Below are 25,363 nucleotides of genomic sequence, written 5' to 3'. Positions count from 1 at the left end.
TGAAGAGATCTAGTGAATGGTCCCTCAACCATTCCAGCCTAAATTTTGAGCCTACAATCACACTGGGATCTTATGAAACTTAGAAAAGGAAGTGACTTGTCTGAGGTCCAACAGCTCCCAGCTCCCTGTATAATGCATTCACTTCTGGGATTTTCCATCACTTGTCCCTATCATCCTACCCCGAGCCCTGATGCCCAGGCCGAAAAGACCCTCACTTTATTCACCAATTGTTGGATGAGCCCTGTGCTATGGATTGGCCATAGCACCTCTGCCCCAGTCCATTCCGCCTCTCCATGGTCCTAAATACTCCTGCCCAACTCCCAAGGGCAGGGTTCCCATGGGTCTGTTCCATCTAGGCTCAGTCTAGGCAGAGGGTCAGTGTGTTACATAACTTTTTGTTTTGTTTAGTTTTGGAGGGGGGGGGATACATAACTTATTTCTATAACTGACATCTGAAAGTCCCACAAGAATCAAGGATATGTGCCTGTGTTTCTATACTTGAAATCACCAAAGTAATGACTTGAAATCTAAAATGAACTTTCCCAGTATTTGTGTGTTCCATGAGCACAAAGACTGTATCAACTAATGAAAAAAAAATTAAGCACCTGCTCTATACTGGAACCATGCTATGTGCTAGAGATACCAAGACAAAAGGAAGAGAGCCCTTCTCTTTGAGGGGTTCTCATTCTGATGTGTTCTCCTTCCTCCCCCCTTCCAGAACAGCATCTTGTATGTGTCTTGTACATACAGTCTGCTTCTGTATGGCCAGGGGGAAGTCCACCAACCCACCGGCCAGTGGGATCTTTGAAAATGGCAACTGTTTGACTGTTGTATAGGATCTGTACAGAGGAGGAGCTTAATCAGTGTTTCTTGTCTAGAACTGATCTCTGCATTCAGCTTGGCTCCTGAGCACACTGGTGGTCCACAGCAGGCAACTGATAAATTCAGTAACTGAAGTGACTTTCTTTGGGTGTGTATGTGTGACCAGCACAGAGCCTGGAGCATAGTAGGCACTGAAATAAATGCCATATCCATTTATAACCTATCTGATCATCTAGCCATCTGTATCTCCTTCTATGATCCTTCCTTCCATTATCCATCCATCTATCCCATCCACCTATCCTTCCTTTCCTTCAGTCCTCTTTCCAAACATCATCTTCTCTGTCATCTCTCTCTCCATCCTTCCTTCCATCTATCTTTTTCATTTAATTTTATTTGTTTCTTTTGTCACATTTTAGGTTCCAAACTGTCTCCTTCTGTCCTTTCAGATCTGCGCTATTTGACACAGATTTATAAACATAAGCCAAATCACACTATATGTACTTCTCTCCATCAGTTCCTTCTCCAGAGGGAGATAGCATCATCCTTCCTAGGTTCTTTATACTTGATGTGAGTATTCATAATACTCAGATCAACTGGGTCATTTACAATTTACTTAGAGCAATGTTGCTGTTACTGTATGCAACATTCCCAAGGTTCTGCTCACTTCACTTTTCTTTATTTCATTCAAGTCTTTCCATGTTTTCCTAAAATCAACAAATTCATCATTTCATATAATACAATAGTATTCTATCACATTCATATACCACAAGCTTTTCAACCATTCCCTAGTTGATGGACATCCCCTTAATTTCCAGGTCTTTGCCACCAAAAGAGGGTTGCTATAAATATTTTAGGACATATAGGTTCTTTTCCTTTTCCCCTATCACCTTGGGAAATAGACTAATAGTGGTATTTCTGGATCAAAGTTTTCCATCTATCAGGCCTTCTATCCAACATCTTTCAGTCTTTCAATCCATCCATTCATGCTTCTATCTAGTCAACTATCTATCTGTCTGTCTATCTACCTTTAGATTATCTATTATATCTACTTATCTATTATATATCTATCTCTACTGACAATCATTATCTCCCTTAGGAGAAAGGAATGTTTTCCAAGTTTCCTTTACAAAGTTCTGATGATAAGAAATCTCATTTAGATTGGCTCTGCCTAAATTTAACAGTTTAATGATTAGCAGCAGAACTATAACTAGGAATCTCTGTGCTGGGACGGGGGCAAGTGCCACAAACTGAACCTGGGTCAAGCCCACCTTTGGTCAAGTGGAGAAGGGTGGGGAGGAAGGAGGAAAGATGAGGACAAGGGGAAGCACTCCCTTGCCTTCCAGCTGGCATTTCCCTAGATGTATTGAATGAATGTATGATTTAGAGCTGTTGTTTCTACAGCCCTAAAAGATTGCAATTTTGGTCAGAGCACTCAAAATTTCAATGCCCTGGAGAAAATTCCCCACCACTCCACATTCTTTATGTCTCTGCTTACCACTTTTGAGGGGTTTTTTCTTTCTAATATATAGTGCACAAAGGATGAAGGTGATGACAGTGATGAAAACGGAGACCACAATGAAGGAAATACGAATAAGTCTGAGTTGAGGGTTCCTCCCTGGCAAGCAGAGTGCATCTGTGGTGTCTGTGCCTGGCTTTTCTTCCAATAAACCCTGGGCGGTACAACTAGGAAGACAGACAATGACACACGTCATTGAACATGAATTCGTTCCCATCAGCCCAGCAAAACTGAGTATTCCAACTCCTCCCCCAGTTGCAGTTGGCCATGCAACCCAGCAGCCAAAGGAGCTGAGGGGAAGAGAGGGAGAGTGTCCCAAGAAGAGGGGAAGAAGCAGGTAAAGCAAACGTGTACACCACCCCCATATGTAGTCAACACACAAAGCGAGGAGTAAAGGCACATACGCTGGATTGCCTAGAAAGGCAGTGTACCCAGGGGCAGGATCTGAAAAGATTTAAACAATTTAGAATCATGAGACAAGGTTGTTGGGTTTTTTCTCCTGTTATTGAGGTCATCAGAACTGCAATTTTGTCAGTGTGGGGAATTCTTTGGTAGAAAAATACCTTCCCCTGATGCAGGAATCGTCAACATTGAGAAACTTAGATTGTTGGCTAGGGCACTGAGAGGGTGTCACCTGTGAGACAAAAATGAGACAAAGAACCCTAGGCTTCCAGATTTCAAGGCATGCCCTGTGTCCCCCACTGCCTAAGCTAACAGTAAGATGGAAAATAATAGGTCTGATTGGAATCAATGTCCTATAATTAGGGTAAAAAAAATTGGCTCAAAAAGATCATAGAGCCAGAGATAGCTAAGTGGTCCAGGGGACACCAATGGACAGAGTGCTGAGCCTAGAGTTTGGAGCATGGGAATTTACATCTTAGTTTAGACACTTCCTAGCTTTGATTTTTGTGATGTGAGTTCATTGTGCGACTTTGAGCAAATCACTAAATCTCTGTTTACCTCAGTTTCCTCATCTGTAAAATGAGGCTAATAATAGCACACACTTCCTGGCTTCAGACACTTACTAGCTGTGTGACCCTGCACAAGTCACTTCACCCTGTTGGTCTCAGGTTCATCTGTAAAAATAACTGGAGAAAGATATGGCAAAATACTACAGTATCTTTGCCAGGAAAAGCCCAAATGTGGTTACAAAGGGTTGGATGTGACTGAAATGACTAAACGCCAACACTAATAATAATTTAGTAACTAAATAAAGATAATCATTGAGGATCACTGACAATACCTAGACAGTGCTATGTAGATGCTGCCCATTATTGTTGCTGTTATCATTCCTGTCCCAATGCCCATCTCCTTACTGGTGCAGAGGAAGGCCCTGCCCTGTAGGAGTTGTCTGGCAGAGTTGGTGGGAGGACTCTAGCCTTGATCAGTCCTTTCCAGGACTCCTCAAGCTTCAAGTCTTTCAGGGGCCTCTTCAAGCACCACTTTGTGGAATTGGTACTAGGTGTGTAGGGGGTCAAGCTTTGGAGAGGGAGCTTGGGGTTTCCTTTCCTCCTCCAAAAACAAAGTTATCGGAAATTAGTTTGAATCTAGTCATATCCCTAGACTAACAATATTTAAAGGAACAGGTAGTTAGAATTCTGGCCTGGAACTCCATCTCTCTGAGAAGAACAAGGTGGTCTCTGGCCCCAACTTCCTGCTCCTGCTCTGGCAGGAATTAAAATCTTCCTTGGAAAAGGGCAGGTGGAAGAAAAGGCCAGAGATGTCAAGTCTTCCTCCCTGTGAGCCACATGACAACCCACACCTTGGGTGGGCCTTAGCTCCATGAAGGGGTTTCTCAATCTCTCTCTGTCTTTCTGTTTCTATCTCTCTGGTTGGGTTCTCTAAGACTACATTAATATCATTATTAGTGGGGTTCTCTTTCCCAGTGAAAAATGACAAAATGATCAGAAGTTAGTGTAAATCTAATCATGTCCTCTAAACTAGTAATATTTAAGAGAGCTAGATAGATATAATTCTAGGCTAGTACCACTCCCTGATGTCCCTTTCAATAACAATGACTATGTTTATTTAGTTACTAAATTATTATTGGTCTTCTTGTTTAGTCATTTCAGCCATGTCCAACTGTTTGTAACCACATTTGGGGTTTTCCTGGCAAAGATACTGTAGTATTTTGTCATCTATTTCTCCAGGTGTTTTTACAGATGAAGAAACGGAGACCAACAGGATGAAGTGACTTGCCCAGGGTCACACAGCTGGTAAATGCCTGAGTCCAGATTTGAACTCAGGATGAGGAGTCTTCCTGACTCCAGCCTCAGCACTCTAACAGCTGTGCCACCTAGCTGGCCATTTATCATTATTATTTTTATTATTGGACATCAGAAGCTACCTACTCCAGTCCCTAAATATAAAGATGAGAAAACTGAGGTCAAAGTGATTTATCCCTGATCACAAAAGAAACAAACCTCAGAGGCAGGATCTGAACCCGGATCTTTTGACTCCAGAGCCAGTGCCCTTTCTACTCTATCAAGCTACTGTCCTGGGAAGGAGATGGAACTAGAATCAGAGGTGAGAACCTGCAGCCTCAAGACCACATGTGGCCCTCTAAGTCCTCAATTGTGGCCCTTTGACTGAATCCAAACTTCACAGAACAGATCCCTTTAATAAAAGGATTTGTTCTGTAAATCTTGGACTCAGCCAAAAGGCTATACCCAAGGACTTAGAAGTCCACATGTGGCCTAGAGGCTGAAGGTTCCCCACCCCTGGACTAGATAATAATCCATCTGAAAAGGTCTTGGAATGTGAGCATGAGTGCCATGAACACTGTGTGAGTCAGCAGCAAAACTGGAAAACCAGTTATGGCAGCTCGGCCTGAGACTACACTGGTGGGTTTAGAATAAAGGAACTGCTGTAAAGCCTGTCCTGGGGACCCTGTCCTGGTCAGCCCACACAGGGCCACCTTTTAGGAAGTTCCTCAGTTAGCTGGAGAGCTTCCACAAGAGGGTGCTAGAGGCTCATAGATTCTGGGTTAGCACGGACTTCAGGGGGCCCCTCACTTATGGATGAGGAAAACTGCGCACAGAGAGATCAAGTAACTGATAATAACAGCAAGAATTTATGTAGCCTCTCCCATGGGCCAGCACTGTTAAATATTATCTCACTGGCCCAAGGACAGGTGGGGAGCCCCCATGGCATCTGAACCTAGCCTCTCTTGACTCCAAAGCCCTCTCCATGGTCCTGGGGCCACTAGGGCTCCAAACCTTTCTGCCTGTGAGGAGCTAGTGAAGAATGTCTTGGAGAGACCCAGAGGCTGTCTCAGGTATTCTAAGGGATGTTAAGGAGAAGTTACCTCACTCAGCTTGGCCCCAGAGGGGAGAACCTGGAGTGAAGGAGAGAAGACACAGAAAGGCAGATTTTGTTCAGTTAAAAGGGAAAAAACTCACCAACAGAGCTACCCAGAAGATGGAAGACCAGAAGGAAGTGCAGGCGAGCAGAGCAGCTTTGAAAGTTACAGGTTGAATTCCTTTTGAACCTAAAAGGAAATGTGTGCTACACGGAATAGAGATTCAGAGTTGGCTGTACATCCAGAGGGGGCTGGGATCAGCACGATCTGTCAGCCAGTTGTTAAATTTTCAGGGTGAGCTCTCTTGCTTCAGATTGGCAAGCACTACAAAATAGGGCCTGATTTCTTATTCTGTTGCGTGTCTAGAGCTAAGAAACTGATGGTAAAAATTTTTCTGATGCTGAATAAACAGAAAACTGTGTCCTGTGTATATTTATTTTTCAGAGATTCGGTTTTTAAACATTAACCTGCACCCCACCCTCACCCCTTTTGATCATTTCTTTCTTTCTCTCTTTTTTCTATTCTGTTTTGAATATGGAAAATACTTTTTTTATTTGCTCTTTGTTAAGGTCAGAAATTTTCTTTAAAACACTGTGAATGAAGAAGCAAAAAGAATGAACCACCAAGTCCCAGAGAGTGAAATACACTTACTTGGTCCATGGCAGACATTGGCCAAGGGTCCCATTGGGGGAAAATGTCCCTGCCTGGCACTTCTCACAGATGGTGTTGCTTCTCTCTGTGCCTGAAAGAGCAGGAGGCATGGGAGATTTGGTGCTGAGCATAGCCAGAGGATCAGAGCAACAGATGGCTGCTGTGGCAGTGTCCCTGGATTGGCTGGTCCCTTCCCTGGAAGCTCTGTGTCACAGCAAAGAGCACTGGGAACAAGTCTATGAAATACTCCCAGGCCTGTGGGAAGAAATTTTTTGTGTTGTTTTTTGGAGGGCAGTTGGAGTTAAGTGACTTGCCCAAGGTCACACAGCTAGTTTTTGTGTTAAGGGTCTGAGGCTGGATTTGAACTTAGGTTCTCCTGACTCCAGGACCAGTTCTCAATTCACTGTGTCACCTAGCCACCCCAGCAAGAAATTTAAAAAAAAAATGTTTGTTTTTGCATCACCTGCATTACACAATGTTTCTTTCCCTTTAATAGTACATGTTTAACAGGCAGCTCTTTGGGGTGGTGGGGAGGGAGGAACACAGGCTACATTTTTATGTTTCTTATGTTTAACTGATATTACTAAGATTTTCCCAGTCACTTTCTTAAAACTAAGCCATCAACAAAGCAATAAATTAAGCCCTGATTTATGCTACTTCCTTATTTCTAAAGTGTCAATACTGACATTGAATATTTAACCATGAGCTTTTGGGAGAGCAGTTCAGGCTGACTTCAGCTGACCCCTTATGGCCTCATCTTACCCAGAGAGCCATCTCTTATAACGCAGAACTTTTAAAATGGAAACAAAAATAGAGCTCAGCAAACTGATCCACATATCAAAAGAAGGGCAACATTGTGTGTAGTGTTCCACCCCCATATCCCCCACTGCTACAAAGAAGCTGGAGATTGAGGTGTCTCAGTGGATTCATCCCTGGGCCTGAAGCCAGGAGGATTCTGACTTAAGACCCTTACTATCTATATGACCTTGGGCAAGTCACTTAACCTCTGTTTACCTGTTTCCCCTGCTATAAAAGGGGGCTAATGACAACACCTATTTTCCAGGTAATATTTGTAAAGCCCTTAGCAGAGTGTCTGGCACACAGTAGGTACTATATGAAGGCTTGTTTACTTGTTATAATTTTAGTTTTCTGAAACCATAGAAATGATTTTGCCCACTTATCAGATTGTAGCTTTGGAGACAGAAGGGATGTTAGAGAGCACTGAGTCCTACTGTCTCCTTTTACAGGAGAGGAAACTGAGGCCCACAAAGGTCAGGGAAGGGCCTTACATGCCCACACAGGTTACTCCTTCGGTAGTGGAAGGATCTTTGCTTTGGGCAGCTTGGCTCCTCTCTCTACAAGAGCAGATTGTGATCCCCCTCTATTTTAGCGGATGGCCCTTCAGAGTTGTATCTAAAACATCCACCCCCTGAGGCCTATGTGGGACTGAGTCCCTCTGTACTTAACCAGGCAGGTCCTCAGAAAACAAACCTCCAGAAAACCAGATCCCTGGTGCTATTTTAGAAACGTCCAACTCAGTAGTATTTGCCAGAATTTGCACTCTTTGGGGATCACCTTCAAGAATCCAGGGGCACATCAGAAATCAAGAAGAGGAGCTATGAAGAAATTGCCAATCACAATTGTGGGCAGGGGAAGAGTTTATGACCAAGGGACCTTTAGCACCCTTTAGGACAAGGGAAGAGTTTGTGACCAAATAAGGGAGAGGGATGATCAAAGAAGATAAAATGGACAGTTTCAATTATATAAAATTTAAAAGATTTTGCAAAAATAAAACTAGAACTGCTCAAATTAAAAGGGAAACAGGTAACTAATGGGGTGGGAAATCTTTGTAGCAAGCTTCTCTGATGAAATCTTATTTCTAAGATATATGCAGAATTGATTCAAATGTATAACAATAATTCTATGCATCCCTTTTGGCCCACTATAGCAAGTCAGATCTTCTGCACCAAAAGAGATCAAAGAAAAGGAAAAGGACCCATATATGCCAAAATATTTATAGTTATGGAGACAAAGAATTGCAAATTAAGAGCTTGTCCACTTATCGGGGAATGGCTGAACAAATTATAGAGCATGAATGCAAGGGAATACAATTGTGCCATAAGAAATGATGAAATGGATGATGTCAGTGAAATATGAGAAAACTTGTATGAACTGATGTAGAGTGAAGTGAGCAGAACCAGGGAACAGCTGATACAGGAACAATAACATGGTGAAGACAAACAGCTGAGAAAGACTCCAGAGCTCCCATCAACGGAGTAACCAACCACTCTTCCAGAGGACTCCTGTTGAAACACTGCCCACCTCCTGACAGAGGCAAAGGCCTCGAGGCACTGAAGGAGATGTACTCTCTTTGAAAATGGCCAATGCATGAATGTGCTTTGTTTGCCCACACACAAAATTTGCTATCAAAATTTTTGTTTTTATTTTTATTTTCCAGTTGGGGAGGAAAGGTGAGGAGGAGAGAAAATAGGTTTGTGTCAATTAAAAAATATTCCATTTGAAAAGACAAAACAAAGATTCAATGTCACTTTGTGTCACCAAAGCCCATTGGAGGAGGACACCAGTGGGGAAGCCTTGGTTAACTTTTCCCGACTCTGCCAGTTCCATATTGCCCCAGGCTGTCTGAGGTTTATGAAGATAAGACAGGGGCCCTGAAACCAGACTTCATGATCATGGACTCATAAATATCCATCTGGAAGAAAGCTTTGAGGTCATGTTGTCTAAGCCCCTCATTTTATAGATGGGGAAACTGAGGGCCAGAGAGGTTGTGTATCCTCAGGATCACATGGACAGTGAGGGTAAAACTGAGGTTCAGACCCAAGTCCTCTCAGACCAGGCCCAGCCACCTTCCCACTGTACCACAACTGCCTCCAGGGAGGCAGCCAGAGCTGAGGGAGGGCTGGGCACTTCTCAGGTGTCCAGGCAGCAGCCTGAAGCAACAATAGTTCTGGGTCCCTGGGTGGATGGAGATGGGGCAGGCTCACCTTGAGACTTCACATATTGGCCAGGGGGGCAGACTCGGTGAGGCTCACAGAGCTCACAGTCGTCACCTTTCATGATTACGCAGATATGGGCTGGAAAACAGCCACACACGGTGTTGGATATAGTTAAACATTCCCTTCTGGTCACGAAGCCAGACCCTGAAAGAAAAAACAAGAATCTGGTGGGAAAGGTCCAGTGACAGGCCCTGAGGCAGCCTATCCAGCTGTGGGCTCAGATGCTGCCTAAGATCCTTTGTGGCTGAGGGATATTGGACAGGCCCCTCTAGGCAGCTCTACGACTATGAGATGTAGAGAAGGTGCCCACATGCCTGAATATAAAGGATATTCTTCACTGGGCAAATAAAATCACAGGCCTGATGCCCCCACCATCACCCTCCAAAAAGAAAAAGAAGAAAAGATGTACAAAGCTGTGTTGGAGGATGGGCTACAAGGACAAAGATGGAACCAGGCCAGCCCTCAAAGAGATAACATTTTACCTGAGCAGCCTCATGCATCACTTTTCTTTAGTGAAGACAGAGGGTATTTTGTCTTTCTGGTGTCCTTGGCACTTAGCACAGTGCCTGGTCCATAGTGGACCCTTCATAAAGGATTGTTTTCTCCCTCCCTCTACTCTTTCCTTCTATTTCCTCCTTCCTTCCTTCCTTCTTTCCTTCTCAGCACTCAGTCTCATGCTTGGCATACAGTAGAACCTTATAAAAACTCCTTGACTAACTGACTTGGCCTCAGTTTCCTCTGCAGAAGGAAGCAGTTGACCTAGACCAGAGGATGTACAACTAGAAAGAGCTTTGGGAACCAATAAGTCCAACTTCTTCCTTTCATGATTCAGGACACTGAAGCCCAGGGAGGTAACTTTCCCACAGTCACAGAAGCAGAAAAAGACCGAGGTAAGGCAAGCTCCAAGTTCCCTCTCAGTTTGTAAATCCCATGATCCCATCAATCTGACCTTCTTGAGGAAGTAGAGTCAAGGGATCCCTGGCTGAGTGTGTGTGCTGGAGGCTAAGGGTAGGAAAGGTGTGGTGTGGAGAGCTGGGCTTGGGAGCCACTTCCCAGCCAAGCCTGTCTCTGAGGTGCACAGAGCTGAGTTCCAAACACAGAAGTGGAAACAGTGAATGGTTCCCCAAGGCCATCCTCAAGGTTTGGGGAAGCTGCTATCCCTGGTCTCACAAAGCCAGCAGAAACAGAAGTGGCAGGTGGGGGCAGGGAGCAGAAAAAGTGTTCCTAGTACCTCTGTTTTCATGATAAGGGACATTAAGGCAGGCGCTGCCCCTGGTGACCTGTCCTAGGCAAGAGGGGAACCCCAACAGAGACAGGAGGCTTCCTGGGAGATGCAGCTGAGACTGAAGACAGTCCTGGGTGTCTCCAATCCCAGTTCAGTCTGCCCGCCAACTAGCTGAGGACCCCAGTAGGAGTCTGATTTCCTCTCCAGAGTCTGAGGCCCTAAGGACTTGCAGAAGCTGAGAGGCAACACAAGGGAGTCAGGAGGCCCTGTTCAGGAAGAATGGAACTGAAATAAATTGTATCACAGGGCTGAGGAAGGAAGGTACTGCTGTGCTTAGCTAAAGGGACCCGCAGGCTGAGGAAACTGGGACCAGTCACTTACCCTTCTGTGAGTGGGAGGCTCCCTCCACCTCTCACATTTCTGAGCTGGATGCTCACAGCCTACGTGTTTGCCTGGCTATGCCAAACCACTAGGCTGTGCCTTAGCCCTGGGTCCATCACAATCTCAGGCCAGTCTAACAACCCCTCCAGGAAGGCAAGGGTTGTTACCTACACCCATTGTACAGATCCAGCCACTGAGGACCAGTTTGGAAGAAGGACTTTCTCAGGGTCACACAGAGTCAGTGAGAGGTGGCAGGAAGGAAGGGGGAGGGGGAAGGGAAGAAGCACTGACTTAGAGCCTCCCCACCATGTGCCATGTCCTCTGCTAAGTGCTTTACAGATATTATCTCATTTGATCTTTACAACACCCCTGAGAGGTAGATGCTGTTATTGTCCCCATTTTAAAGTAGACGTAACTGAGGCAGATTGAGGGTAAGTGATGCCCAAGGTCACAAAATAAGAGTTGTCTGAGGTTATCCTTGAACTCAGGTCTTCCTGACCCCAGACCCAACACTCCATCCACTGTCCCACTTGGCTCCCAGAGCCCAAGGCTCCCAGACAAAGGGTCAGAGAACATACTGAGAGGTGGAAGGAGCCTCATTTGTTAGTGCATCTCACCCTCCCATTTAAAATATAAGCAAACACCAGCCCAGAGAGGTCAGTTCCCTTCCCTGCTTCCCCTTAATGCTGGTGCCTCCCTCTGGGATCATCTCCACTCTGTCTGGCCCAAGTCTTGTGTGTACAGAGTTGTTTCCTGATATCTCCTCATTAGACTGTGAGCTTCCCAAGGGCCTTTCCTGGTATCCCCAGCACTTAGCCCAGGGCTTGACACACAGTAGGTGCTTAATGAATATTTCTTAACTGGTTCACCCAATATAATACAGATGGTAAATGGCAGAGCCGGAATTTGAACTCAGGGTCTCTGACTTCTCATCTAGGACTCTTCCTGCTGTATCACCTGCTGTCAATATTGGGGAAGAAAACCTTTTCAAACTCTAAAGCGAGCTGTGTCTGAGACTGGAGGAAGGAAAGACAAAAGGCTGTGAGCAAGTACTTAACTTGCAGTCATGGGACCTGAATTCAAATCCAGAATCTGCTATTTGATGCCTTGTGATTTTATACAGATTACAACTTCTCTGGGGTCAGTTTCTTCAATAAAATAAGGGTCCTGGATGAGATGACCTCTATGATCAACTCTGGATTTGTTATGATACCTTTCATAGGAGCTAAGGAGGGGAGATACCCTGAGGATGCAGATGGAAAATCCTCTGAGGGAAAAGAAAAGGGAAAATGAGGGAGCAAGAAAAACAAGGAGAGCCCCCAGCACTTTACATTGAGATCTGACATGCTTAAGAAGTTATGCAAAGCAGCCTATTCAAATTGAGAAATCCAGGTTCCAAAATACTTAGAGCCAAAGTGAATGAGGTGGGCAGCAGGACCAGTTCCATCACCCAGCATTCACCTGCCTTTCCTCTCTCCCATCCCCCACCAACAGGGATATACAGGCCCTTCTCCAGTCTGGTGTAGCCCTGACCCACCTGGGCCTCAGGGGCAAAGTGGGGAAGGATCATGGGGAGGGCATGTCATTTGTTCTTGAAAATCATCCTCCATCATTATGGAGAAGAATTCACCTTTAGAAATTCATTCCTTTAAGAAAACAAAAACTTATTTTTAAAAATATCTTCAGAAAAGGGCAACATCAGCAGTCACCCACAATCTAGTCTGAATTAATAGGTTAACCTAATTCCTCCCTGGCAGGCAACTGAGGACAGGGGAATCATCAGAAGAGAGCAGAAAGATGGAGAGATCATTGGAAATGCTGGAGCATGGCTGGAGAGGACAAGCCTAGCTGGGGGTTAAAGGGAGAGGTTTTGGGCAGTCAGGGGGAAACACCAGGTCATGAGACAGCCCTCCTACTTCAATGGCTTGGGGTCGGGAAGGTGTAGATAGGCACATTTAAGGAGCTGGCAGGGCCCTAGGGACTAACTCAACCTCTTTCACAAGTTCATGAGGACCAGCTCTGCTGATAGCCCCCTTCAGAATTGTAGGCATTTTAAGTTCTCTCTTCTGAGGTTCCTTCCAGCTTGGATAGTCTGTGTTCTAGGATTATGTGAGAGTGTGAATAAGCTATACCATGTTTCCTAGTTATGAAATATCATGTCCTAGTACCTTAAGAACTTCCTAAGCCCTTCCTGCTATAGATCAGGCAAACTGAGGTCCAAATAATGAACATGACTTGTCCAAGGTCACAAAAGGTAAAGTCTGAAATGGAACCCAGGTCTCCCATCTACCATCACAGCACTCTCACTGCCTCTTTTACTGACCTGGTCCAGCTCCTAAGCTCCCACCACCCCACCTTGACTGGGTAGGCCCAAGACTAACGACTTTCTCTGGACCCAACTCCCCCTTCTTGGGGAGATAAAGGACTCAGGTCAGAGAAAAGGAAAGGGAGGGTTTTGGGTTAGGTCCTGGATCCTAGGTGACTCCAGGGCCTCTGAAGAGTTTCTTACCAGGGTCACAGTCTTTACACTGTAGACACTCCTTCAGGCCATTGGGGTGTGGTGTGTAGGTCCCGGTTTTGCAAGCCAAACAAAAGGTATTTGTGATCGTATTGCATGTGTCACGAACCCTGTAACCTAATGTTATCAAAGAGTCAGCATCAAGAAAGTGTAACAGGACCCCTTTGCCCCTACAGCCCCTCTCTCTGCCCAGTACCACCCTGACACCACCATATGTACACCCAAACCCAGACCCGGGGAGCTACCAAGGCCACCTATGAAACTTAGGGTGGTTTAGTACGATTTCCTTTGAAAATTGGGATGGTAAACCTCCATAACCCAACCCACAGAACCTTAGAACCCAAACTGTCAAAATTGACAAGGACCATGAGGTGACTTGGCATAGCCGCTGCCACGTTGCAGCTTCAGCTCCTGGCCTGCAGAGTGTAGGGGGACCAAGCACCAGTCTGAAGGGCAATTGCTCTTGCTTTAAATTGCTTGGATCTGGATTGCAGTCTAGGGTGGAGGTCCTGGGGTGTGTGTCCAGCTTGTCAGAGCGTGTGGAGGCTTCAGAGAGGGCACCCAACTACTACCTCCGGCAGCTGAGAAAATCCCAGCATTTGGGATGGAAGCTCCCCTGTCTGGTGGCAGAGTCCTACTGTGGCAAAAAGCCCAGGGGTCAAGTGACTGAGGGGCGACATGACCAGGGAAAGGAAGCAAAACAAACAGAAGAATCCAACATTAAAGTCCTGTTTTGGGGACAAAAAGGATCAAAGCATGGAAGAGGAGGAAGACAGTGAAGTCAGAACTCCTACACGAAAAGCTTTAAAGGAAAATACAAGCTGGTTACAGGTCATAGAGGACCTTAAGAAGCAGATAAGAGAAGTGGAGGAAAAATTGGGAAAAGAAATGAGAATGATGCAAGAAAATTATGAAATGAGAGTCAACAGCCTGACTGAGGAAAATCACACCTTAAAAAACAGACTAATTCAAATGGCAAAACAGGCTCAAAAAGGCAATGAGGAGAGAAATGCCTTAAAAAAACAAATTTGCCAGATGGAAAAAGAGTCTCAAAAGCTCAATGAGGAGAATCATTCCCTCAGATTTAGAATGGAGCAAAGGGAAGCTAGTGACTTTATGAGAAATCAAGATGGTATTAAACATATCCAAACAAATAAAAGAATAGAAGGCAATGTGAAATATCTCATGGGAAAAACCACTGACCTGGAAAACAGACCCAAGAGAGATATTGGACTACCTGAAATCCATGATCAAAGAAAGAACCTAGAAATCATCCTTTGAAAAATTCTCAAGGAAAATTGCCCTGATGTTTTAGAACCTGAAGGCAAAATAGAGGTTGAAAGAATCCACTGATCACTTCCTGAAAAAGATCCCAAAAAGAAAACTCCTAGGAATATTATAGTCAGGTTCCAGAATTCCCAGATCAAGGAGAGAATATTACAAGCAACCAGGAAGAAACAATTTGAATATTGTAGAAACACAATCAGGATAACCCAGCATCTGGCAGCTTCTACAATGAGGGATCGAAGGGCCTGGAATAGGATATTCCGGAGGTCAAAGGAGCTGGGATGAAAACCAAGAATCACCTACCCAGCAAAACTGAGTATCATGTTTCTGGGAAAAATATGGTCATTCAGTGGAATAGAGGACTTTCAAGCATTCTTCTGAAAACACCAGAGTTGAATAGAAAATTTGACATTCAGATACAAGAAGCAAGAGAAGCATGAGAAGGTAAACAGGGAAAAGAAATCATAAGGAAGTTATCAAAGTTGAACTATTAACATTCCTACATGGAAAAATGATAATTGTAACTGATGAAACTTTTCTCAGGATGAAAACAGTTGAAGGGAATAGAAATATATATCGGAGGGTATACAGGTATATGAATACATATGTGAATATGTGTATATGTGTTTACAGGTATACATAGATAGAGGGCACAGGACCAATTTTATAGGAAGGGATGATACTTAAAAGGTGAAATTAAGAGGTGAGAAAAGAATATAATGAGAGGAGATGGAGAGAGTCATAATGGGGTAAACTATCTCATATAGAAGAGGCAAGGGAAAATGATTACAATGGAGGGGAAGAATAGGAAGGCAAAAGAGAATTGGTCAACCTTAGTCTCACTGAATTTGGCTCAGGAATGAAATACACACTAAATAGGGTGTCTCACCCTACAGGAGAGTAGTGGGGAAGGGGATGGGACGGGGGATGATGGAAGGGAGGGCAGGCTTGGGGTGGGAAGTTGGAAGCACCCACTTTTGAAAAAGGACGGGATCAAAGTAGAGAATAGAACAAGTGGGAGGTGGGATAGAAGGGAGGGAAATATTTCAGTTTTTTACAGTATATCTACTATGTAAATGTTTTGCATTAGTAACACATGTACAACCTATACTGAATTGCTTATCTTTCCAGTAAGGGTGGGTGACAAGGGAGGAAGGGAATGAATCTGGAATTCAAAGTTTTAAAATCAAATGTTTAAATTTTATATATATAAAATTAATACTATTTTATATGTAATTGGGAAATAAAATATACAGGCACTGGGGCATAGAGATCCATCACGTCCTACTGGAAAAGTCTAAGGGAGTATGGGAGAAGATATGGGAGAGAGCAGATTGGAGGAGGGGATATCCTGTGGGATCGCTATTTTGGGGCAGTGGGGAGGGGAAAAACGGGGAGAAAATTTGCAATTCAAAATCTGGTGGAAATGAGTGATGCAAATAAAGCATTTGAAAAATGGGGGAAAAAAAAGAAAAGTATGGAAAGTCTTGCACAAAAGAGTAGGGAACAGTGAAGAACCAAGAGAACATTTTATACAGTAAAAGCAATATTGTTTGAAGACTAACTTTGAGTGACTAATTCATTTTGACTTATATATACACATTAAAAATACATATATCTGAAGAAAAACACTCTGCAACCAGAGAAAGAACAGATGAATAGAAATATGTATAGAATAATTTTACACACATACACACACACACACACACACACACACACACACACATATATATATATTTATATTGTAAGGGTTATGGGATTTAAAGATCTTCCGTGCCCCATTGGACTTGCTGACATAGCAGGAAAAGGCGGAGCAAGAGGAAGCAGAAGCCAAGCTAGAATTCCTGCGGTGGCTAGCAGTGGCAGCGACGTTGACGGCGGCAGCAGCAGCAGAGGCAGCAGCAGCGGCAGCACGAAGCCCTTTTGGAGTCAGCCAGAATTTCTGCTAAGGACTCCTGCTGAGGACTGCCAGGGGCCGGAGCTGCTGGGAGCGCGCTTCCCGGACGCTGGGTGGTTGCTGTGAGTGGGGAGAGGAGGACCTTTGCCTGAGGTAGCCAGTTCTGTTTTAAAGGCTTGAAAATGTGGGTGCTTTCTACTTTATCTACCTGTGCCAATGTCATAACTACTCTGATGGCTTTCACTTTCTGGTTTTGGGACTCAGTCTTTTGGTATCTTAATAAATTTTCCAGCTTATTCCCCCATATGGCAAGCATGATGTATTTTGTGATGGATAATTATATCAGCATATTTGTAATCTCCATAGGCATTGTGAATATAGCATTGCTGATACATTTGGCGACCAGGATGGGATCACAAAATGTCAGGCCTCTGTTTGGAAGCAGTGGGGCTTTAGAGGGAGAAATGGCTATTCCAGGATGGGAGGATTTGCCTTATTCCTCTCTAGCCAGAGAATGGGCTAAAAGCACAGGGCCCTTTGAAAACTGGGAACCAAGGCTAAAAGAGGGAGAACCTGGAGATTTGGAAAGATGTTTGAAAGCAATACCCATAGAACCAGGCAAAGAACTGGTAGGAGTGTGCAGGAGAGGCTGGGTGCTGCTAACAAGTTATCGCCTTATGTGTAAAAGTAGGGATAAGCTGCTGAAGGAAAGAGCTTGCATGGCTAGGGAGTCAGCTGGTTTGCCTGAGGATTCTTCTGTGTCACAGCACTCAGAAGACCAAACTGGAGGGACTCATGTGGTCCAGGAGCAAGCTACTGTTCATGTAGCTAAAAGGAAGCAAAAAACTAGCAGAAGGAATGTGCATGCAGCTTTTGTACAGGCTGGGCAGAATTGCCCTGACAGCTTCCAGGAGAATGTGTGTGAGGAGAATGGAGCAAGGTTAGATGAGGAGTCTTCTAATGTAGAAGCTCTCCCCATATGAAGAAGAAGACAGGAGAACCACCGAGGCAAAACAGAGTCCAGGGAGATAATTGAGGATTTCACTCAACAGGAGATCACTGATATATTGAGTAGATTCACCCAAAGAATGGGGGAGTCTTTAGTGTCTTGGATAGCAAGAATCACTGATGAAGGCACCAGAGGAATAACACTGGACAATGAGGACTGTTTAAAATTCATAAGTATCAGTCAGAATCCTTTTGTACACCAGGCTTTTAGGGATCACCATATGCAAGGAGGAAATAACAAAATTAATCTTCTAGCTTTAGCTGCAGAAGGATGCAAAAAGCAATATCCTACTGAATCTATGTGGCCTAGGGGAGACAGACCCTGGTACTCACTTAGAGACTGTATGAGAAAGCTAAAGGAGGAGGTAATGAAAACTGCTATCCTGATTGGAGATGCAAATGCATATTATGATACCCCCCTAGGAGTTCCTCATAGAAATATCATAGTGAAGACGGCTCCTCCTGCATATAAGCACCTAATTCTGACTCTGTTAATTGGAGAAATAGGGCACCCTCTTTCAGAGGTGCTGGATAAGATTTCACAATTAAGCGATTTAGGGGAATGGGAAAAAGACAAATTGCCTCGAGAGAGAAGAGTAAACAGCCAGAGGATTCAGAGACAAAATAGACCCACAAGAAGGGAACTGTTTACTGCTCTATTAAGAGCAGGGATGGATTTTAGATGGTATTCCAACTGAAGAGCTGCATAAGCTGTACCAAGAAAAGGTACTTAGCATTAGAATGAACAGGGAAGCAGGAACCACCCCTGCAGGTATTTCTGAATCTGAATCTTTGTATCCAAGTTTGCCCCACCTTCAGGGGGAATAGGAGATAGGCCAAGCCCCAGCCCAGATAAAAGAAATATGCAGAAGAGATTGCAGACCCCATATTGGTTTAACAATATATTGGAAGAATGGATCAACTACTGTGACTAGGGCACTGCTTGATGCTGGGGCTGAGGCCACACTTATCTATGGAAACCCTGATAAGTTTAAACATGGAACTCCTATTACCATCACAGGTCTAGGAGATGCTGAAATATCAGCCAGACAAGTTAAAATAACAATGAAAATTGGGCAGTTACCTAAGAAAGAATATACTGTGGTTGTTGTACCCATTCCTGAATACATCATTGGAATAGATGTATTGAGAGGCATGACTCTGAATTTACCTGAAGGGAGATACCAATTTGCTGTAAGGAAGATAGGAATTAATACAGTTTTAGTGGAAAAACTAAAAATGGACCCAATCACTTTACCTGAACCTTCTGAAGTAATTACTTTAAAACAGTATCGTGTGCCAGGTGGGCAAGATGAAAGTACCACTACTATAAAGGAATATGTTGAAGCAGGAGTGTTAGTCCCTTTAACCACAAGATGGAATAATCCTGTCTGGCCAGTAAGAAAATCAGATGTGACATGGAGAATGACTGTGGATTATAGACAGTTGAATAAGGTGACTCCTTCTTTGTATGCTGCTGTTCCAGATACCATCACCTTAATAGAAAGGATCCAGAAATGTGATGGGACTTGGTATGCAGTTATTGACTTGGCAAATGCCTTCTTCACCATCCCAATAGACCCTAAACAATGGGACCACTTCGCTGTCACTTGGCAGGGTAGACAATATACTTTCACCCGCTTGCCACAAGGGTACATACATAGCCCCACTATTTGTCACAGGATTGTGGCTGAACAGTTGGATGAATTAAAGCTACCTGGTGTACAGCTTACCCACTACATTGATGATATCATGATACAGGGAAAAGATGCAAAAGTAGTGGAAAGGAGTTTGACCCTTCTAATTGAGCATATGAAAAGTAAAGGGTGGGAAATTAACCCTGCAAAGGTTCAAGGACCAGCTCAAAATGTGAAATTTTTGGGTATACAATGGAACAAGGGGCTAAGGGAGATTCTTCCTCAAGCCCGACAAAAGATTCAGGATTTTCCTACCCCTACCAATAAGAAGGAGGCCCAAAAGTTCATAGGATTGTTTGGATACTGGAGGCACCACATTCCACATTTGGGACAGATTTTAAAACCTTTATATAGAGTCACATGGAAGAAATATGAATTCGATTGGGGACTTGAGCAGAGTAAAGCTTTTGAAGAAGCCAAGGCTGCCATACAATTGGCTCTAGATTTGTGGCCCATGCAAAATGGTCCAGTGAAATTGCAAGTGACTGTACAAGATGATTATGCAAACTGGAGCTTATGGCAAAAACAACAAAGCCGAAATGTACCTTTGGGATTTTGGTGTAGGAAGCTCCCTTCATCTGGAGTCCAGTATACACCTTTTGAAAAGCAGTTGTTAGCTGCATATTGGGCTTTGGTGGAGACTGAACAACTGACTCTGGGCCATGAAGTGATATTAAGACCTGGAATCCCTATTATGACCTGGGTAATGAGTACCCCAGCTTCTCACAGAATTGGACATGCCCAAGAGGCTAGTATAATTAAATGGAAGTGGTATATTCAAAATAGAGCGAAAACAGGCAAAAGCGGAGTCTCTGTTCTACATGAATCTGTAGCAAACATAGAAATTGAGAGGAATGACACACCCCCTGAGCCAAAGCAACAGTTGGTACAGTCCACTGTATAATGGAATGAGGGATATGATGTATTAACTGAGGAACAAAAGAGACATGCATGGTTTACTGATGGGACAGCAAAATATTTGGGCCAAAAAAGACATTGGAAAGCAGTGGCCTATAACCCATGTACTAGAAGGACTTTGGAAAGTACTGGGATAGGTGCAAGCAGCCAATATGCTGAACTTATGGCAGTATATCAAGCCATCAAAATAGAACAAGGAGGACAGTGTCATATATTCACTGATTCATGGGCAGTAGCTAATGGGTTAGCTACATGGATGCCCATGTGGAAAAATGAAAATTGGGAAATTCATGGCAAACAAGTCTGGGGCAAAGAATTATGGGAAGATATCTGGAACATGTCTTTGGCCACTGACTTGTCAGTTTTTCATGTAGATGCTCACGTGGCCCCCACCACACCAGAACGTGAGTACAATGCTCATGCTGATCGACTGGCAAAGATTGCTACTGAACATATTGTCCCTACTTTGACAACAAATGATGATCCGGTATTAGCAAAATGGGTCCACCAAACAGCAGGCCATTTGGGGGTCCAGGCCACACACCAGTGGGCACAAGATCGAGGTATTAGTATCTCTCATTCACTGTTAAAACAGATAGCAGAAGAATGTCATATATGTCAATTGGAAAAGAAGCGAACTGTTCCTTGGGTAGTAACTGGAGAGATAGCAAGAGGAAAAGTCCCAGCCCAAATCTGGCAAATAGATTATATTGGTCCACTACCACTGGATAAAGGATGCAGATTTATATGTACTTGTGTTGACACCTATTCAGGTGTACTAGTAGCTTGTCCTTATAAGAATGCAACCCAGAAAAACACTTGTAAAACTCTAGATCTCATAAGTCTATATTATGGAACCCCAATGCAGATTCAAAGTGACAATGGGTCACATTTCAAAGGCAATGAAATGAAGAAGTATTGTATACTAAACAATATAGAATGGATATATCATATTCCATATTATCCAGAAGCATCTGGGTTAATTGAAAGAATGAATGGATTACTGAAAGAACAGTTGAGGAAGTTAAGTTCCAATAATTCATATCAACATTGGAAGGATAATTTGTTCATGGCTTTGCGTAATTTGAATAATAGACCATTGGGAGGAAGTACACCTCTAGCCAGAATGATGACCCCAAATCTGCAAATTAGAAAATAACAAACACATAAGATTCCAAATATGGAGTATTGGACCTTGAGACCAGATGTCCCAGCACCGTACCCAGGAACACCTGGTTCGGTGGGGTATGATTTACATTGTTTAGAGGACTTTTGGTTGGACAGAAAAGAAATAAGAAAAATCTCCACTGGGATATGCATAAGAATCCCTAAAAATCACTTTGGATAGATTTTACCCAAATCAGGATTAGCAGCTCAAGGAATACATGTATTGGCTCGAGTAATAGATTCTAATCATCAAGGAGAAATTGTTGTAACATTCCAGAATTTAGGTGAAGGGCCCATACAGATTCATAAAAATGATAGGATAGTTCAAGTGATTATCGTTCCTTGTAAAACAATACCACTTGTAAAAACTGACCCTCCTTCCAAAATAACTGTCAGAGGAACTGAAGGATTTGCTTCTACTGATAGAATAAAATCAGGAGCTAAAGTATGGGTAAAAAGGAAGCCAGATGATGTTCCAAAGGCTGCAGAGATTATAGCATATGGGAGGGATAACACTGTAACTATTGTTTATTCTGGAGAAGATGATTACAAAATTGTACCCTTCACTCATTTATTCTACCGTGAGTGAGGCTACAATAGTATGGTTATTGTCTCTTTGCTTCTTCTTGACTTTTTGTCTGTTTACCTTGTTTGCTAGATTTGTTTCCGCAGGCTTGGTACCCTCCACTTGTAGATGCCTGATAGCTTAAGCTGGATGTCACCCCCTGTCTGCAACTGTGATGTGTCACCCTTGGACCTGGCATCAAGCATATTAAGAACTAACCTCTCAAATGGGACCCCTTAGGACAGAGACAGCTCTACATCCAATTTCAGCAGCAAGTAGCCATAGAAGACGCGACCTTCACCCCTTACCACAAGATTTTGGGGTCCCATTTGTTCCGGGTGGGGGGAATGATGGGGAGCTTGTGCTCAAGCCCCACCCTAAAATGTGATTTCCTATCTTTATTGTCTGCTATTCTTATTATATTGTTGTGAAATTTTGTTGACACCAGTTATTCCTACTGTATTTTTGCCAAGTAAGGGACATGAAAGATCTTGGGGCCAAATGTAAGGGTTATGGGATCTAAAGATCTTCCATGCCCCATTGGACTTGCTGATGTAGCAGGAAGGGGTGGAGCAAGAGGAAGCGGAAGCCAAGCTAGAGTTCCTGTGGTGGCTAGCAGTGGCGGCGACGGCAGCAGCAGCAGAGGCATCGGCACCGCGAACCCTTTTGTTAGTCAGCCAGAATTTCTGCTAAGGACTCCTGCTGAGCACTGCCAGGGGCCGGAGCTGCTGGGAGTGTGCTTCCTGGATGCTGGGTGGTTGCTGTGAGTGGGGAGAGGAGGACCTTTGCCTGAGGTAGCCTGTTCTGTTTTAAAGGCTTGAGAATGTGGGTGCTTTCTACTTTATCTGCCTGTGCCAATTTTATAATTACTCTGATGGCTTTGACTTTCTGGTTTTGGGACTCAGTCTTTTGGTATTTTAGTAAATGTTCCAGCTTATTCCCCCATACAGAAAGCCTGATATATTTTGTGACTGACAACTTCATCAGCATATCTGTAATTTTCGTAGGCATTGTGGATATTGCATTGCTGATACAATATATATATATATATATATATATATATATATATATATATATATATATATATATATATATATATATACATATTTGTGTCTAATGGTAGGCATCTCTAAAGCAGAGGGGAGGAGGAGGCCAAGGGAGAGGAATAAGAAAGAAGGGAAAAAAGAAATTTACATTATGACTTTGTTGTATATTTACAAGGAGTAGTAAGTTGTACATGGTCGATTTGCAGTTTTATATACAATCATCTTTTTTTTTGTACTGTTAATAGAAATGCTTAGTTTTTTCCCCATGAATTGAAAATAAAATAAATTTGTAATACAAATAAAAAAAATTGACAAGGACCTCAGAAAAAGCACTTAGAATATCAGAATTAAAAATATTCCAGAGGTCAAAGGAATTAGGATTAAAACCAAGAATCACCTATCCAGCAAAACTGAGCATAATAATTCAGGGGAAATTATGGATATTCAATGAAATAGAGGGCTTTCAAGGATTCTTTTTTTATTTTTTGTCCTTTTTGTAGGACAATTGGGGTTAAGTAGCTTGCCCAAGGTTACACGGCTAGTTTTTTTGTGTCGGTGTTAAGTGTCTGAGGGCAGAACCGAACTCAGGTCCTCCTGACTCCAGGCCTGCGCTTTACTCACTGAGCCACCTACCCGCCTCGCTTTCAAGCATTCTTGATGAAAAAAAAAAAGCCAGAGCTGAACAGAAAAGTTGACTTTCAAATACAAGAATCAATAGAAACATGAAAAAGTAAACAGGAAAGAGAAATCATAAGGAACTTATTAAATTTGGACTATCTACATTTCTACATGGAAAGATATCTGTAACTCATGAGACTTCTCAGTATGAGGATAGTTGAAGGGGATATATATGTATATATAAGTATACATATATATGTATAGGTGGACCTATGTGTCTATAGGTGTATATGTGTGTACACGTATACATAGAGGGCACAGTGTGAGTTGAATGTGAAGGGATGATATCTAAAAATAAAATTAAGAGGTGAGAGAGGAATATATTGGGAGAAGAAGGGGGGAAGAGATATAATGGGGCAGAACATCTCATGTAAAGGAGGCAGGGGTGGGCTGAGCCAAGATGGCAGTGTAGAAAGAGGATTTCCATATAGCTCCCATTTCCACCTCCTCCAATTCATATAATAAATGACTCTAAACAAACTTTGGAGCTACATAACCCACAAAATGACACAAAGAAGCTAACCTCCTGCTTAGAACAGCCCAGCAGGTCAACAGGAAGCGCCCAGCGCAGCTCTCTGGGATCCAAGCCCAGCCCCATGTGAGCTGGAGCTTTTAGCCTCAGGATGGCCCCAACCAGCCACTGGTTAGAGAGACCTCAGATCACCAGCAGTTGAAGTGGTTTCCATAATGATCAACCCAGAGATGCTAAGGACAAAGTGAGAGGTCAGTGCAGTGTGGATTTTGGGAACTGGGAGTCCAGGAGTGAGGTCTGAACTTTGCCCCCTGGAGGGAGAAGTGGCTGAGATGTGGTAGCACCACTGCATGGATGCTTCAGAGCTCCTGGTGTGCAGACTGTAGGGAAACTAAGCCACCAGTATGAGAAGTAATTGCTCTTGCTTTAACCTGCTTGGATCTGGATCACTATCTAGGTTGGAGGTCCTGGGGTACATGATCAGTTTGCCAGAGCATGTGGAGGCTTCAAAGAGGGTAGTGAACTAATAGCTCCCACAGTTGAGAAAACCCTAGCAATGGGGATAAAGCTTGCCTTTTGGGTAGTAGACTTCTACTGTGGCAAAAAGCTCAAAAGTCAAGTAATTGAGTGGCAACATGAGCAAGAAAAGGAAGCAAAGCAAGCACAGCAATCTCACTTTACATTTCTATTTTGGGGACAAAAAGGATCAAAGCATGGAACAGGAGGAAGGCAATGAAGTCAGAACTCCTGCACCAAAAGCCTCCAAGAAAAATATAATTGGTCGCAGGCCATAGAGGAGCATAAGAAGAATTTTTAAAACCAAATAAGAGAAGTGGAGGAAAAATTGGGAAGAGAAATGAGAACGATGTGAGAAAATTATGAAATGAGAGTCAACAACCTGACTGAAGAAAATAACACCTTAAAAAATAACTAACTCAAATGGCAAAAGAAGCTCAAAAAGCCAATGAGAAAAAGAATGCCCTAAAAAAACCAAATTTGCCAGATGGAAAAAGAATCTCAAAATCTCACTGAAGAAAATCTTTCCTTCATAATTACATTGGAGCAAATGGAAGCTAGTGACTTTATGAGAAATCAAGATACTATTAAACAGATACAAACAAATGAAAAAAATAGAAGGCAATGTGAAATATATCATTGGGAAAACCACTGACCTGGAAAATAGATCCAGGAGAGATG

At 43.3% G+C, this 25,363-nt stretch overlaps 1 protein-coding gene across 2 annotated transcripts in view; it reads right to left on the bottom strand.

The window, feature by feature from the left end:
- The window catches only part of LOC138154217 (tumor necrosis factor receptor superfamily member 14-like), a 51,909-nt gene that overhangs the window by 2,386 nt on the left and 24,160 nt on the right, over nt 1-25,363 (bottom strand). For both annotated transcript variants that reach the window (XM_069078777.1, XM_069078778.1), the window contains 4 exons: nt 13,423-13,548; nt 9,296-9,451; nt 6,291-6,381; nt 2,318-2,505 (listed from right to left, as the gene is read on the bottom strand). In XM_069078777.1, the coding sequence (XP_068934878.1) occupies nt 2,318-2,505; nt 6,291-6,381; nt 9,296-9,451; nt 13,423-13,548 (561 nt within the window). The remainder of the gene's footprint in view (nt 1-2,317; nt 2,506-6,290; nt 6,382-9,295; nt 9,452-13,422; nt 13,549-25,363) is intronic.

Source organism: Petaurus breviceps, unplaced genomic scaffold (assembly GCF_028583685.1).
Source record: "Petaurus breviceps papuanus isolate PSGF00001 unplaced genomic scaffold, PetGlider_PUasm1.0 91041, whole genome shotgun sequence".
Lineage (NCBI taxonomy): Eukaryota > Metazoa > Chordata > Mammalia > Diprotodontia > Petauridae > Petaurus > Petaurus breviceps.
Note: the sequence above shows the minus strand (reverse complement) of the source record. Positions and strands in the feature narration are given on the sequence as shown.